At 42.0% G+C, this 13,226-nt stretch overlaps 1 protein-coding gene across 8 annotated transcripts in view; it reads right to left on the bottom strand.

Moving 5' to 3' along the window:
- SETBP1 (SET binding protein 1) overlaps positions 1-13,226 on the bottom strand; it is a 346,243-nt gene that overhangs the window by 70,790 nt on the left and 262,227 nt on the right. The window contains exon 5 of one of the 8 annotated variants that reach the window (XM_073212976.1): positions 1-13,226. This exon is cut by the window's left edge and continues 18,890 nt beyond it. The exons of the other annotated variants lie outside the window; for them this stretch is intronic. Within the exon in view, the coding sequence (XP_073069077.1) occupies positions 13,111-13,226 (116 nt within the window). The 3' untranslated portion in view covers positions 1-13,110. 8 annotated transcript variants of the gene reach the window in all.

The following is a 13,226-nucleotide window of genomic DNA, read 5'->3' as shown; positions in this document are numbered from 1 at the left end:
ATAGTCAATACTAGTAAGTGTGCTAAGTCAAAATTATTATTATTATAGTTATATCATCACATGCAGGGTTGTCTGGGCCACTTAAAAGAGAGACAGAGGAATAGTACAGCTCTAGTTAAGTAAAATCTGGATGATGTGAGATTCTAAAAAAAATTATAAGTTAACTGAAAATGGAAACAATAATACCTGCTGCTTATCTTAGAGGCATTAAGCATTCACTGCAAATTGAGCTTGGAATGAGCCATGTATGTCAACTTTAAATCACTACAGGGAACATTAGTAATGATAATGATAATAATTAGTAATATAATAGCCAACATGTGCCCACAACATGTCAGGCACTATCAGAGCAAAGTACTTTAGATGTATGACCTCATTTAACCTACACCACCCCCTTATGATATATGTAATCATAATCATAAGAGCAGCAGCTCCTTATCATGTACATTACTTAGCAGTTCTAGCACATCTGGTTTTGAGATTCTGCACCTTTTATAAGACAGGCAGGGCAGGACCAATCATCTTCTGACAAATTACACAACTAAAACTTGGAAAAGATGGGTCACTTGTGCACAGACAGATAGCTAATGGAGATTTACTGCTATGGTTCTTTGGGCAGATTCATACCATCATAATCCGTTGGAAAAGGGTGAAAAGCAGGGGCTTATTTAACCAGGCTAATGGCTTATAGTTGTCAGCAAGCCTGGAAGCAGCCACTCACGCTGGCATGGGCTGATGGGCATTTCTGCTGTAGGCATAAGGGCTGCTGTAGCAGCACGAGGGATTAACATTAGACACGCAAGCTGCGCTGACCAGCGGGCTCTGGTGCAGTGACGAGGGTTGATTGGGGACCAATCTCCTTTTGACTCCCCGTGACCTCTATATCCTCGGAGATGTACCTCATCTCTCTGGGCCTCATTTCCATACCAGTATAACGGGGTAAGAGTAGTACCTATTTCTTGGGGCTGATCAAAGGAAAAATGAGGTCAAAAAAGGTTTGTAGAAGTAGACTTCATAAGCCAGCAGGGGATGGTATGGCCTATTGGGAACAGGAGTAAACGAAGATAAGTCAAATATTCAGCTCTAGGGGAATACATACAGCTCTTTCAGTCACTATTGTTATCCACATAGAGAACAATTTTACTGCTCACCAAATTTTTACTCTATCAGTTTGGATACAAGCAAAAGGTTACATTGTTGCTTGGTTTAATAGGCTTTTCAACAACTCATGGCAAACTCAGGAGAGTAGAGAAAAAATAAGGCAAGGCAAACCAGAGACACGCATAAAAAAAAAAAAAAGACTCTGGGCAGGGAATATCCTAAATGATATAATAATCACAGAATCACCCAAATTAGATGTGGAGGGCTGGAGCCCGTGCTCCAGCCCCCTGAGGAGACCGTTCTAGAAAGCCAAGGTGTGCGGATCCTGCAGCCAGCGTCCCTTGCCTCCCTTGGCCGACTCCCTGCCATATGCTTGCTTCCCAGGCTTTTTGCTTTTATGCATTTCAATGATGCTACCATTCTCTTTACCCAGTTTGTATATTTTACACCTGGATAGGAGAATGTTATTGGTAGTGTCATTTATTCCAGAGCTGTGAAACTACAAATGGCGATTCACTCCACCAGGGGCTTCAATTCACACAATCAAGCAATTGAGGGACTTTTACTACCTCCAGCTCCACCCCACCTTTCCCAAACTTCTGCTTTATGGGGAGCTTTTATATGTTTCCTACAATAAGCCCTCTCTGAATATAAATGCACATTTCTGATGTCTATAGCACTTGCAAACAGCGTGAATAGAAAATCTTGGAAAGATGCTTTAGTGAAGCAACTGGAAACGTACTACTCTGTTGTTTTTATTGCTAATTAGAAGCAAAACACAAGTTTGACCTTATTACAGGCTAATCAGCTTTTAAAAGTAAGTGCTTCTTTAAAAAGAAAAAAAATCAAATCTGGGTGCCTCCTTCAGATATAGGAAAAGAGAAAAAGCAACCAAAAGAAAACATGTGCTTTAAAATTTCCTTATTCTCATGCTGATGCAAGTTTATTGACTGGATCCTGTGTAGAATGTAAACACAGGCAAGGCAGTCAGGAGTCTCAGGGCAAAGATATGGCTGCCATAATAACCCCTGGATGCTCTTCTCTGGAAAGTCCTGTTATTGTCAGAAAGATGTATTCTAAAACAACTCTATATTGTGCGATCTGCAGATTTTATTGACAAAGGTGTCAAGTCCTGCAGAACTGAAAGTTGTTTCCCTTGTCATGAGATAAATAAGCAGGTTTGCTCCAGCTTCCAGGTTTATTCAATTTGCTTAGAATCAAGGTGACTGTAAGCATTGATTCCGCATATAGATTTTTTAAGGGAGGTGCATGTCCTGGGAGTTAGATTCACCTCTTGAAGCCGATGTCTTTGCAGTTTGGCTCACAGATCCAAAGAGAGAGAGAGAGAGAGTAAAGTCCCTGGAACCTGAGAGATTATGGGAAGATGGGCAAGTGGGCCGGCCAGTTTTCAAGGCTGTGCTTTGGGGATTCACAGCGTGTTGCAGCTGGAATGGAGAGACTTAAAGATCATCCAGGATGTGAATGTGATTCTCAAAATATGCCTCTGGTCCCAGTCCCAGAGGTTCTGATTCAGGAGGTTCAGGAATAGGCCTGAGAATCTGCTTTTCAAACATATTCTCAAGTGACGCTACCTGTCTGCAGACCACTTTGAAAACCACTGGTCTAATATAACCCTCTCATAGCACAGGTGAGTAAACCGAGACCCAGACAGACCTGATTTGTAGAGGCTGTACCCACACAGGCCTATAAAATGGGTGCCACTCACTTTCATATCCAGGAGCCATGCTTCTTTAGAACCAGGTGTTGCAGCCTTCCTTCCTGCTGCACAGGAACATAACCTCCGTCCAGAGATGAGGAAGTTGTTTCTGAACCTTGTGGAAGAAGGGGACCACTTGTCTTCCTGTTGGACTTCTAGGCATTCATTCAAAGTAAGCCACCTCCATGCTTGAGGAAAAGGCCTTTAAAGATTCCTCTCTGTACTCCTGCTTGTCAGAGAAGATGAGAGGCCAGGGAGGCTTGGGGCTGTTCAGAAATGGACTTGGTTGTCCTATATAGTAATGAGTTTCCAGAGCCTAGCATTTCTTTCTTAGTAGAGGAATGTGGCAGGAGCTATTTGTGAATCAGAGAAGCTATTTGGTCTTGGCCGACCTCCACGGTCCCTTCTAACTCTGAGATTCTATGATATATGAAATTGGCTCTTTTAATATACATTGTAGTAAAATATCCTCATTTCCACCTAACTAAACCATAGTTTGTAACAAGATGCAAGTTGTCATCGAATAATGCTGAGCCCTGAAAACAGTTTACTGTGCAAACGACTATTTCCTGAGTCTTATTTCAGCAATCAATTTACAAACTACACGTCTTGACATTTGTCTTAAAATGCATCCAGTCACTCTACATCCTCGTAACTTGTTTTATGGTCTTCTCGGCATTTATCGATATCTGAGATTATGTTATAGACGTATTGCCTTGCTTATTTCCTGGGCCCACTGAGACCAAAATTATCAGCTCTCTGAGAACAAATGTTACCGCTTTTGGCCACTTCTTTAATCACATGGTGCCAGGTGCTGGATCAGCATCTACTCAGCAATGAGCTGTGAAGCTTCTTTCCATCCAAATAAGCAGCTACAGAGGCTTTCAGAAATATGAGTTTAGTAACCAGGAAGGAATTCCTGTACTTACAAATCTATGAAATGAAGAACATGAATGGAGAAACAAGACGGTCAAATATTTCCTCCCTGCCAGCCAGTATATATACAGTAGATGCTGTGAACAAAAAATAAGGAATATTACATAGCATCAACTGAGTTTTCTTGAACCTAGACCATGTTTTGTTTTTGTCAGAGCCTCTCTCTGTGTAAGAGCTGTTGGCGGTTTTTACAGCGGTGTGGTTCATTTGCTGGGTCTAGAACACTTTCTTCTCAAACTCTTACAGCAAAACCACCAGCTCTCTCAGTGTGGCTCAAAATTTCAGATTTGTTTAACAAAAAAAAAATATCATCTCACTACATGCAGTGGAATCATACAGCTTTGTGATCATCTCCATGGACCAAACTTCACTAAACTGTCTTTGAAATTATGGCAGATATTGGTCGAAATTTTCGCTATCATTTTGTTTCAGGATTGTGAGCTGAGCCGCAAGCTGAGCCACACTTCTACTGGACTCCATCAAGAGAACACTGGACTTGACTAATGTCAGGCTACTCGTCTGGAGCTGTCTTAGAACAAGGGCCAAAACAAATATGGAAGATTTAGGGATAAAGTTAAAAACAGGCAGTTTGACAGGTTTGACAGGGATAAAGTTAAAAACAGGACAGCAAGACAGCTTTCCATTTTGACAATTAGTAATGTTCATTTCTTGCATTTTTGTCTTCTGCTTAGTAAAATGGGGCTAATCATATTTGGCCCTGCTTGCCTCAGTGGGAAAGTGTAAAGATCACAGCAGATAAAGGAGATGAATGGTGTCAAGAGGCGTGTAAGTCCTGGGTGGTATTATGCCATTAGGATTTGATTCCCGAAACACATCCTTTTGGGCTTCACTATTTCTGGCTTTGTGATTCTTATCACTACAAGATGTAAGATAAAATGACATCGTTTCCTCTTACAGAGGCAGATACCTTATTACAAAGCCAGGCTTCCGGCTTCTCTCCTGCCCCTCCGCAGTGGGAACAGAAAAAAAGCTGGCTTGCAATAAATGTGCTGCCATGCCTCTTGAAATCAGGACCTCTAAGGGTGAAGTTTGTATTGACACTCTTAAAATATGAGCCTGTCTCAGTGTTTTATGTCATCAATTGTGACTGTCAGTTTCCTTTGTCAGGAAAGGAATAATAGAGCTATTTTTCCTCTTGCTCTTCCCAAATGGGTGTTGGCCCCCGGGCTGGGTGCAGCCCTGGCTGCAGTGAGAAGAGTCTGTTTTAGGGATATGGGAGGTTTTATGATGCTGTGTACGTGATCCCAGACTCAAGTACTGGGAAAGCATATGTCCCTTGAGCTGAAGAGTGTACCATGCCGCTGAACTTTTCTGGTACTTGAAGCCCATTCCTTTGGAAGCTGAGGAAGATTTTGCCAGTTCACCAGCCCTGATTATTTGCAGCGTCCATGTGTGGCTCTCTGGGATAGTCTCCTCTTAGCTGGGTGGACACTGGGCTTAAAGGACACTAGTGTTTACAGGCCCGATTGGCCTCTGGAAATTGAGTTTGGCTGCCCTAAGATTTGCCCCAGGTTACAGGAGCATCTGGGAAGCAAGGTTTAAACTTCTACCAGGGAAACATAAAAAGCACAGGGATCTACTAATAAATCAGAAGGCAATTAGGGTTAAAAAGTCAATGTTCAGGAAGCATCAAGGATCTGAATAAAATCAACATATCAGGGTAATTGAAAGGCTAGTGCCTAGAAGGCAGTTTTTTATTAACCACCCAATTCACCTATCAAGCAGCAGTCCCCCACGCGTGGGCCCTCGTGTTACGGAATGATTTGGGATGTTTGCCAGTTGCAGCCAGTTTTCCTGGCTGGTGCTCATTCTTGCTTGGACATTGGCCAGGGTTTATAACCAAACTTAGATCGAGCTTGTCTGCTTCCTTACCTCGTCCCTCCCTGATTTGCTCCCTTTTTCCCTTTCTCCTTCCTCAGAATATCAGTGGTGCACACATTTCCTCTATTTCTTTTTCAGTATCTACCTCAAATAGGCCAGAACATGTTCCAAAGCTATTTCCAGGGGCTCTCTCTACCTGGGATCAGAAAGAACACAGAACAGTACAGCTTCTCCTTCCTAGTAAATCCTTGAGGGGACAGTTTTAGAGCCATTGTACTTACTGAGTACACAAAGCCTTTCAATGCCTGGAGGGTTGGCCCCATTGTGAAGATAAAGGCATCATCTCAGGGTTTGAGATGGAAGAAACCTCAGAGACACTAAGAGCTGCCTGCCTGTATTGATGATTTACTACCATTCAGAAACTCTCACTCATTCTTTTTTTAAAAATTGAAGTATAGCTGTTTATACACATCAGCTCTTTTAATCCTTACAGTAAGTCCCAGAATAGACACTGTTTCTTCCCCTATTTTACAGATAAGGAAACTGAGACCCAGAGAGGTGAAGTTACATGCTATGGTCACAGAACTAGTAGGTTACAGAGTTGGGATGTAACTCTGTAAGTTAAGGTTATAGGTATGTCTGATTTCAAAGGTCATTTCTTCTTTTTATTATTTTGACCTCAGGGTCCATGGTTATTTTTGAGTAACAACAACAAAAAATAAATAAGGAGATACTTTTTGAGCACTTCCTCTATGCCGGGCTCTGTTGTAAGCATCTTACAAGAAATCACTCCTTTAATCCTCACAGCACACCTGATGTAGTATGTCATTATTCACATATTACAGATGTAATAAAAGGACATGGAGCACAGAGAAGTAAACAACTCCCCCAGATCACACAGCGCATGAGTGACAGATGGTGGTTCAAAATGTGAGCATTTTGAAGCCGATGCCCCTATAACATGCAGTTTCCCTACTTGTTCTGGAAGGCCTACCCTTGATCCTTGGAATCTGTACCTGTCTCACCACCCTAAGGTCATAAACATAATATGGTTCAGTCATGTTTTTCTGGATGCATTTTGCTGACAGGCTAGGCACAAGGGGCAGGCAAAGGCCAGATTACTTCCCCAAGGCCTGGCTTTCTGGAGTTTACACCAGAGTGCTAATGTTTTTTTCAGTACTGGCTTTTTCTTTGTGGTTTAATTATTTGCTCACTCAGGTTCATTTGCTTTGGAGCTTCTTGAATGTCAGAGCTTCAGATCTCAAATGCGAGCCAAGCTTTGGCCTTTGCAACAGCCCAAGGTTAATGCGGATGGCAAACAAGGGGCCTCCAATCCCCCTGAGGCAGGCGCTCTGCTGTTCCCAGCACCTGCTTCCTGCCCCAGCACATTTCCTGGGTCTTGGGTGAAAGGGGCCTTGATACCTAAGGGACTCCTGTGTATATGTATGTATGAATATGTGGGTGTGTTTACACACACACATACACACACACACACACACACACACACACACACACACACAGGTGTGTCCCTCTCCCAAAGCTTTCCTCATTGCTGTCTAAATACACACACCTAGTCTACTGAACATGGCAGTAGGGATTTGGGAAAATAATTCCTCAAGGTAGAGGGAAAGTGGAAAGTGCCTCGGCTTGGAGAACTGTGTTCTAATCCTCACTCGGCCACAACTGCTTGAGCACAGGCAGGACACTTAACCTTCTGAGCCTTGATTCTGCCATTTTTAATTTTAGGGGATTAAACTACATCAGTATTCCCAAAACATCTTCTGTAGAATGTTAGTATTCCTTGTCATATTAAAGGGTGGATATGGAAAAATAAGAGTGGTGCAGTTTGATGATTTGGGAAAAAGTGGCTTCTCTATGGATAGAGTCATATCATCCTTGGGTGTGTTGAAAGCGATGAGATGTTACGTTGTAGATAATCATACATTTTTGTTTAGCCTAATATTTAATAAGCATATCCGATAATCAAACGTTTTTTCACAGAATACTAATGACCATTTCTTGGGGTGCTGGACAATGCTGAGAATTAGTTTTAGTGTATTAATCAGTCTTATGCACAGCATCTTGCACATTCAAACTTTAGGAACCTAACAAATAGATAATACATTTGTTAAATGATTGGACTGCTTGCATGATAAAAGCTGTGAATGCTACTTGCAGGTGAATTTATTTTCATGTAAGGCAATCAATTGGCAAGGGGTAGAATTGAAATCTAAAATCCATCTCTCTGGTAGATGGTAAATGAATGGTACCGCAGGTGAAGGGTTCACAGTGTCCAAATCTACCAGAACTGAAGATGCAGACAGTGATTATACAATAGCCCATGTTCTTAGGATGAATTTCTTTTTTAGTGCCCAAGAGCTCTTAAGGTCAGACAAGTTCAGATATTTGAATGGAGGACAGCTTCTTTCCTTGGATCTTGAGATTTCCCATGCGATTTTTGTACCCCTTGCCAATCTTTATACATCTTGTGGTATCGATAACAGTGCTGCATACACAGAAGTTACATGTATTGGTCAAATCAGATTTCAAAAAATGCCTTTGTGAGGTACATGTGCTCACAAAGGGCAAAAAGATAGTAGTTCAATTTTTAAAGAAAGCCACTCACAGGCTAATTTAGTATTTTTACTTAGGTATTTTTGTTTTATTGCTTTGTTTTCCCCCTCTGTGTAGCACATTTTATATATGAATGGAAAATAAAATCCTAAAAGGTCTGTGTTATTTAGGTGAAACCAGTTTGCTCTTGCCTCATCCTCTTGTTCACTGTGACAGTTTGGGATGTTCTTATATGGGTCCTCCCTTTCCCTTCTACACATCTGTTGTCTGGTTGGTTTCTGTTTGTCAGGCTTCAGTAGATCTGATCACTTCACCAAGGCTTTGCTCTGAGTCCACTTCAGTCTTCTGGGGAGGATCCTTAGACCACTTGCCTAGGGCTCCGGTGTCAAATCTTTGATCGGCCTCTTTTTTTCCCAGTTTCGTCCAGTGATGACTCACTGCTCGTAAATGGAAGGTGCCCCCTACTTTTGGGCCTGAGTTCCTGAGGCAAATCCACTGGGCCTGCTCCCTGAGGAAGTAATATGAGTTTTTAGCTTAATGCCTGTGATGATCCAATGAAACAGTGTGTATGGATGTACTTTGCAGAACATAAGTCACTGTCCCAAAGTAACCAGTCATGGAGTATTAGGATTCTTTGACTCAAAGGCAGCAGCAGACGCAGGGCATTTACTTGACTATTTGAACTTCAGTGGACCTGAGGCCACCTGGATCTAACTGCTGCGACAGGGCAGAAAGGGAGTGTTGTGAGGGCAGAATCAGGAGGCCAGCTACGAACCTTAGCTGAGGACGGGCAGGGCGGCCATGCACTTACCTTCAGAGTAATTACATTTTCCAATGATCAAGAGGATTTTGTATGGCACTGGTTAAAACTTCCTCTGGGCACAGAACTATTAAATCACAACTTCACAAAGTAGGTGCTTGGTGTAGGATGGACAAATGGGATTTCACAAGCAACGTCAAACCTAGGTCCCAGCCAGCTAAGTATGCCTGTTTTTCTTGGGACCATCGCTCCAGCATGCAGCCAGCAGAAATGATGCCAAGGGGCCTAACCTAAAGCCTGTACTTTATTTGAATAAAAAAGTCTCTAAAGGCTGAGATTTATAACTTCACAGGAAAGGTTTGGGAGGTGGAGGAAAAAGCTTAAAAGAACATTCTGTGTAGCATTATGATGCTGCCAACAGCTTGTGGGTTGGACAGGGTACTGCGTTCCTAAAGATGAGACATAACTGAGGGTTTCTTCTTCTTCTCTTTTAATAACAAGGAAATACAAATCCTCCCCTCATGTCAGAGTCTCAATTCTTCAGACTTTTTGTACAATTTTCCCCATTCAGGAGTAACATTTAACTGAAGGGAAATTAGAAAAACTGTAGCTTTTTTTTTTTCTCTTGGAACCAAAAGAATTTAAAGGTATCAAGTTTAGCTTTCTAATTGAATTTCTGAACTATTTTTTAATGAGAAAAAGAATTTGACTGGATTTATGGAGAAGGCACACATTTTTGTGATTACTAGGATTTTGGTAGTTGGTATTTTATGAAAATGTCACTGAGTTGTACTATGAAGATTAGCAGGCATTCAGAGCTCCCCCCACTCCCACTTTTGACCCCCACCAAAGAGAAATGTCGGCAAGAAATACAAGCAAAGGAGTCATTTTCCTTTTCACATGGAGTAAAACACAGATTCTTAACTGTGAAAAGAAAGTAAGAGTGAGAAGTATTTAGATTTAATGCATGTTCCAAGCCACCTCCTCTTAGCATGCAAGCTGTGCCTCGACTACAAACTGAGGTTTGGGTTGCTGGTTAGCTTACCAGAGCATCCTCCAAGAACAGGGGGTTATAACTCAATCATTTAGGCAGGGATTAGAGGAAAAGCCACTGTTGCCTACTTATAAACAAATGGTTTATTAAGCTACTCAGGCAAGATGGCCTGGACCTGCTTCAATGGTCAAGGTCAGAAAGATCATAGCCGGAACCTGCAGAAGATAGAGCGGTCACCATGCTACTTCTTTGATCCTGATGGTCCCTCTTGCTGATAGCGAGCATCCAGTCAAAACCTACCATTGGAAAGAACGCTCTCTGAGAAGGCCCCACGTTGCCGAGGCAGGCCTTCTCCCTAAGTCCTCTGATCACGTCAAACCGACCATGCCCCACGATTCATCTATCTCCTCTGCAAATCTGACACATTTGTTTGTTATTTAATTAATTTATTTGCTTTTTTTTCCCTCTTCTGCATCAACTAGTAGACTGTAAATTCCACAAACACAGGAGCCCTGTCTTTCTTCTTCATTTTTATATACCCAGGAATTAAAAAATATGTATATATATAATGAATAGTGAAACATTTTTTAAAGAAGTATATATTCCTATTTTTCTCCAAAGCTATTCCTCTCTGTTCCCCATTTATCTAGTTCCCACCAATTTGTCAAGACCCAACCATGGTATCCCCTTCTTTATGAAGCATTCAGTGTTCTATGCCAGTCTAAAATTGAACTGTCCCTCTTCTGGGTTCTTTACCACCTTGTTCAGCAATTTGTGGTTTGATAATGGACTTCTTAGTTCAACTACATTTCCAAAATTATCTACCAGATCATAAGGAGAATTCTACATAGAATATAGGTGGTCAGTCATGAGGCAAATGCTATTATATTTCCCTCTGAAAGGTGTTCTTGGAGAAAGAAAGTGCATGTGCAATGCCAGAAAGTATAGCAGCACATTGTACCTGTTCAGGGAACAGCAGAAGGCCCAGGGGCTGGAGCATGGTGAGGAGGACTGTCTGGGGGGCACAGAGATGAGGGAGAAGGGAAAGCCAGAGGTGTTGGACCCTCTGCCACTGGAAGGGCCACACAGAAGCATAGCAGGGAATACAGGGAGGTCTAAGGGCAAAGCCCAGGCCCTGGCTAATTGTCAGCTGGGACCTCAGTCCTAGCAGCGTAAGGAACCAAGTGGGTCAGAGACCAGAGTGAGACAGGCAGCTCGTCCTTCTCCAGAACCAACGGGAAGGAATGCAGCCCTGCCTACACCTTGAACTCAGCCTCGTGAGACCTGAGACCCTAAGCAGGGGTCCCGGCTCAGTCCTTGGACCTCTGACCAACAGAAACTGTGAGATAATAAATTTGTGTGGTTTCAAGCTCCTAGATTGTGATAAATCATTACAGCAACAGTAGAAAACAAATATAGATTTCACTATCTCTTATCCCGGCATTTTTATGGCTGGGGTCAGTAGATAAAATGTCATACAACAGGTGCTACTGAAAAGTGTCAGCAGACCCTCACTGCGACTCGCCAAACAGCACAGGACTGCAATTGCCACCCTTTCCAGAGAATTCCCAGGCCTGTGGATGACACCACACAGCGAACTTCCAGTTACCTCTGGGTGAAATGTGAATCTTGCTATTCATTCACCATAATTGTACAATCCTTACACCTTAGATTTGTCACCAAATATAATGCGGTCCTGCCACTGCCTGCCCCTCTCTGTGTATGTGTGTTCAGAGAGAGATTTAACTTCACCTCAGTGACAGTATGACTGGGAGGGAGAGCCTGCTGTTTAAACATGAAAACTTCAATTTGCTGTTTTGTATTTTCTGTTCTTAAACATATTACCCAAAGTGGAAATGAAAAGAAATGAGCATTATCAACAATCAGTAGGCCGGATGGTCTTGTATATATTTTACTTTTATTTAGCTCTTATGAAACTCAGCCAGGTAGGTATTAATAGCCTCATTTTCAATGAGCAAAGGAGGATCAAAGAGGCTAAGCTGCCCAAAGTCACACTGCTAGTAAGTGGGGGTGGGCAGGGGTTAGCATCCAAGTCCACATCCATCTGAGAGACTAACTCCCAAGTTCTTTTGCTCTTCTAGGCTGCCTTAGAAGCTGCCGAATTTATTCTTAAGCTGGTGCTTCTCAGCTTGCCAGGAACCCGAGGTGGTCTATGAGGATCACCCTGACCAGTCAGTCTCTTAGTGAGATTTGTGCTCAACACCATCTTCATGTCATATAAGCTACAGAAAGAATATGGCATGATGCTGAACCCCCACAACTCAAATTTTACTTGACATCCTTGCCTGAAATAAAGGTAAACAATACAAGCCTGTATATAAGTAAGCAAAATGAAAGTGAAGGAGCTGGAGTTTTACAGGGAAGCAGGAGATGCCAGCATGATTAAGGAAATAAATAGGTAAGATTTGGAAGCCAGATGGAAAAGAAGAGGATGTTCCATGTGAAGGAGGCAGTGTGATGGATGGAGACTCAGACGAAGGGCTAATTGTGGTCTTTTCTGTTAGATTAGGAGGAGATTTGGCAGAACTCACAGCAAGGGAAGAAGCTAAAACTGATCAGGAAACAGGGTGATTCCATGAGGGTAGATGATGGAGAATCTTTTAAGCCCCATAAAGAATTTTGGACTTGATGTAGTAGGAATTGATATTTCAACATGTGGCATCAATTATTCATTTACCTGTGGCTGCCTTCCTTCGTGCTCTATGAAAAACTACTCCATTCTTTCTTCTCCATTTTGATGATTAATATATTTATTTAGTTAGAGATATAAGGTGGAGACGGATGCAACATAGTTTTGCTCTGGGTTGATTATCGACAAAAGGATCAGCATGATGAAAAATGAAGTAGCGAAGCACTACTATGGACCAAGAAGGTGCAATTCTGGCCTAGAGGAAGGTCAGCCCACATGAATGGAATATTTTGGGGGTTGGAATGACTTCCCTATGTACATGGAACTGACATACTGTGCTGAGGGACTCACTGAAGGGAATCATTACTCAGAGTCCTCACCAATATCAGAAGAAGACACACAGAATAAGAAATTCTCTTAAGACCACTGGGACAGATTTTCTGCTATTATAATGAAAATCTATTGGAATTAGAAAAATAATGGAGAAAAAGTCAATGATAAAAGCTATTTCAGCTATTTTATTTGATTAAATAGAATTACGTTTGCACTGTCCATGAAGACTTAAAAAGTCCAGAAGATTTTGTCTTGTCTTCTCCTTTCCTTGAAGACTTGTGCAAATGCCCAACTCTGAGCATATGTAGATGTAGACTTC

This window comes from Manis javanica, chromosome 9, assembly GCF_040802235.1.
Source record: "Manis javanica isolate MJ-LG chromosome 9, MJ_LKY, whole genome shotgun sequence".
In the NCBI taxonomy this organism is placed as follows: domain Eukaryota; kingdom Metazoa; phylum Chordata; class Mammalia; order Pholidota; family Manidae; genus Manis; species Manis javanica.
This window is presented reverse-complemented; position numbering and strand designations above follow the sequence as displayed.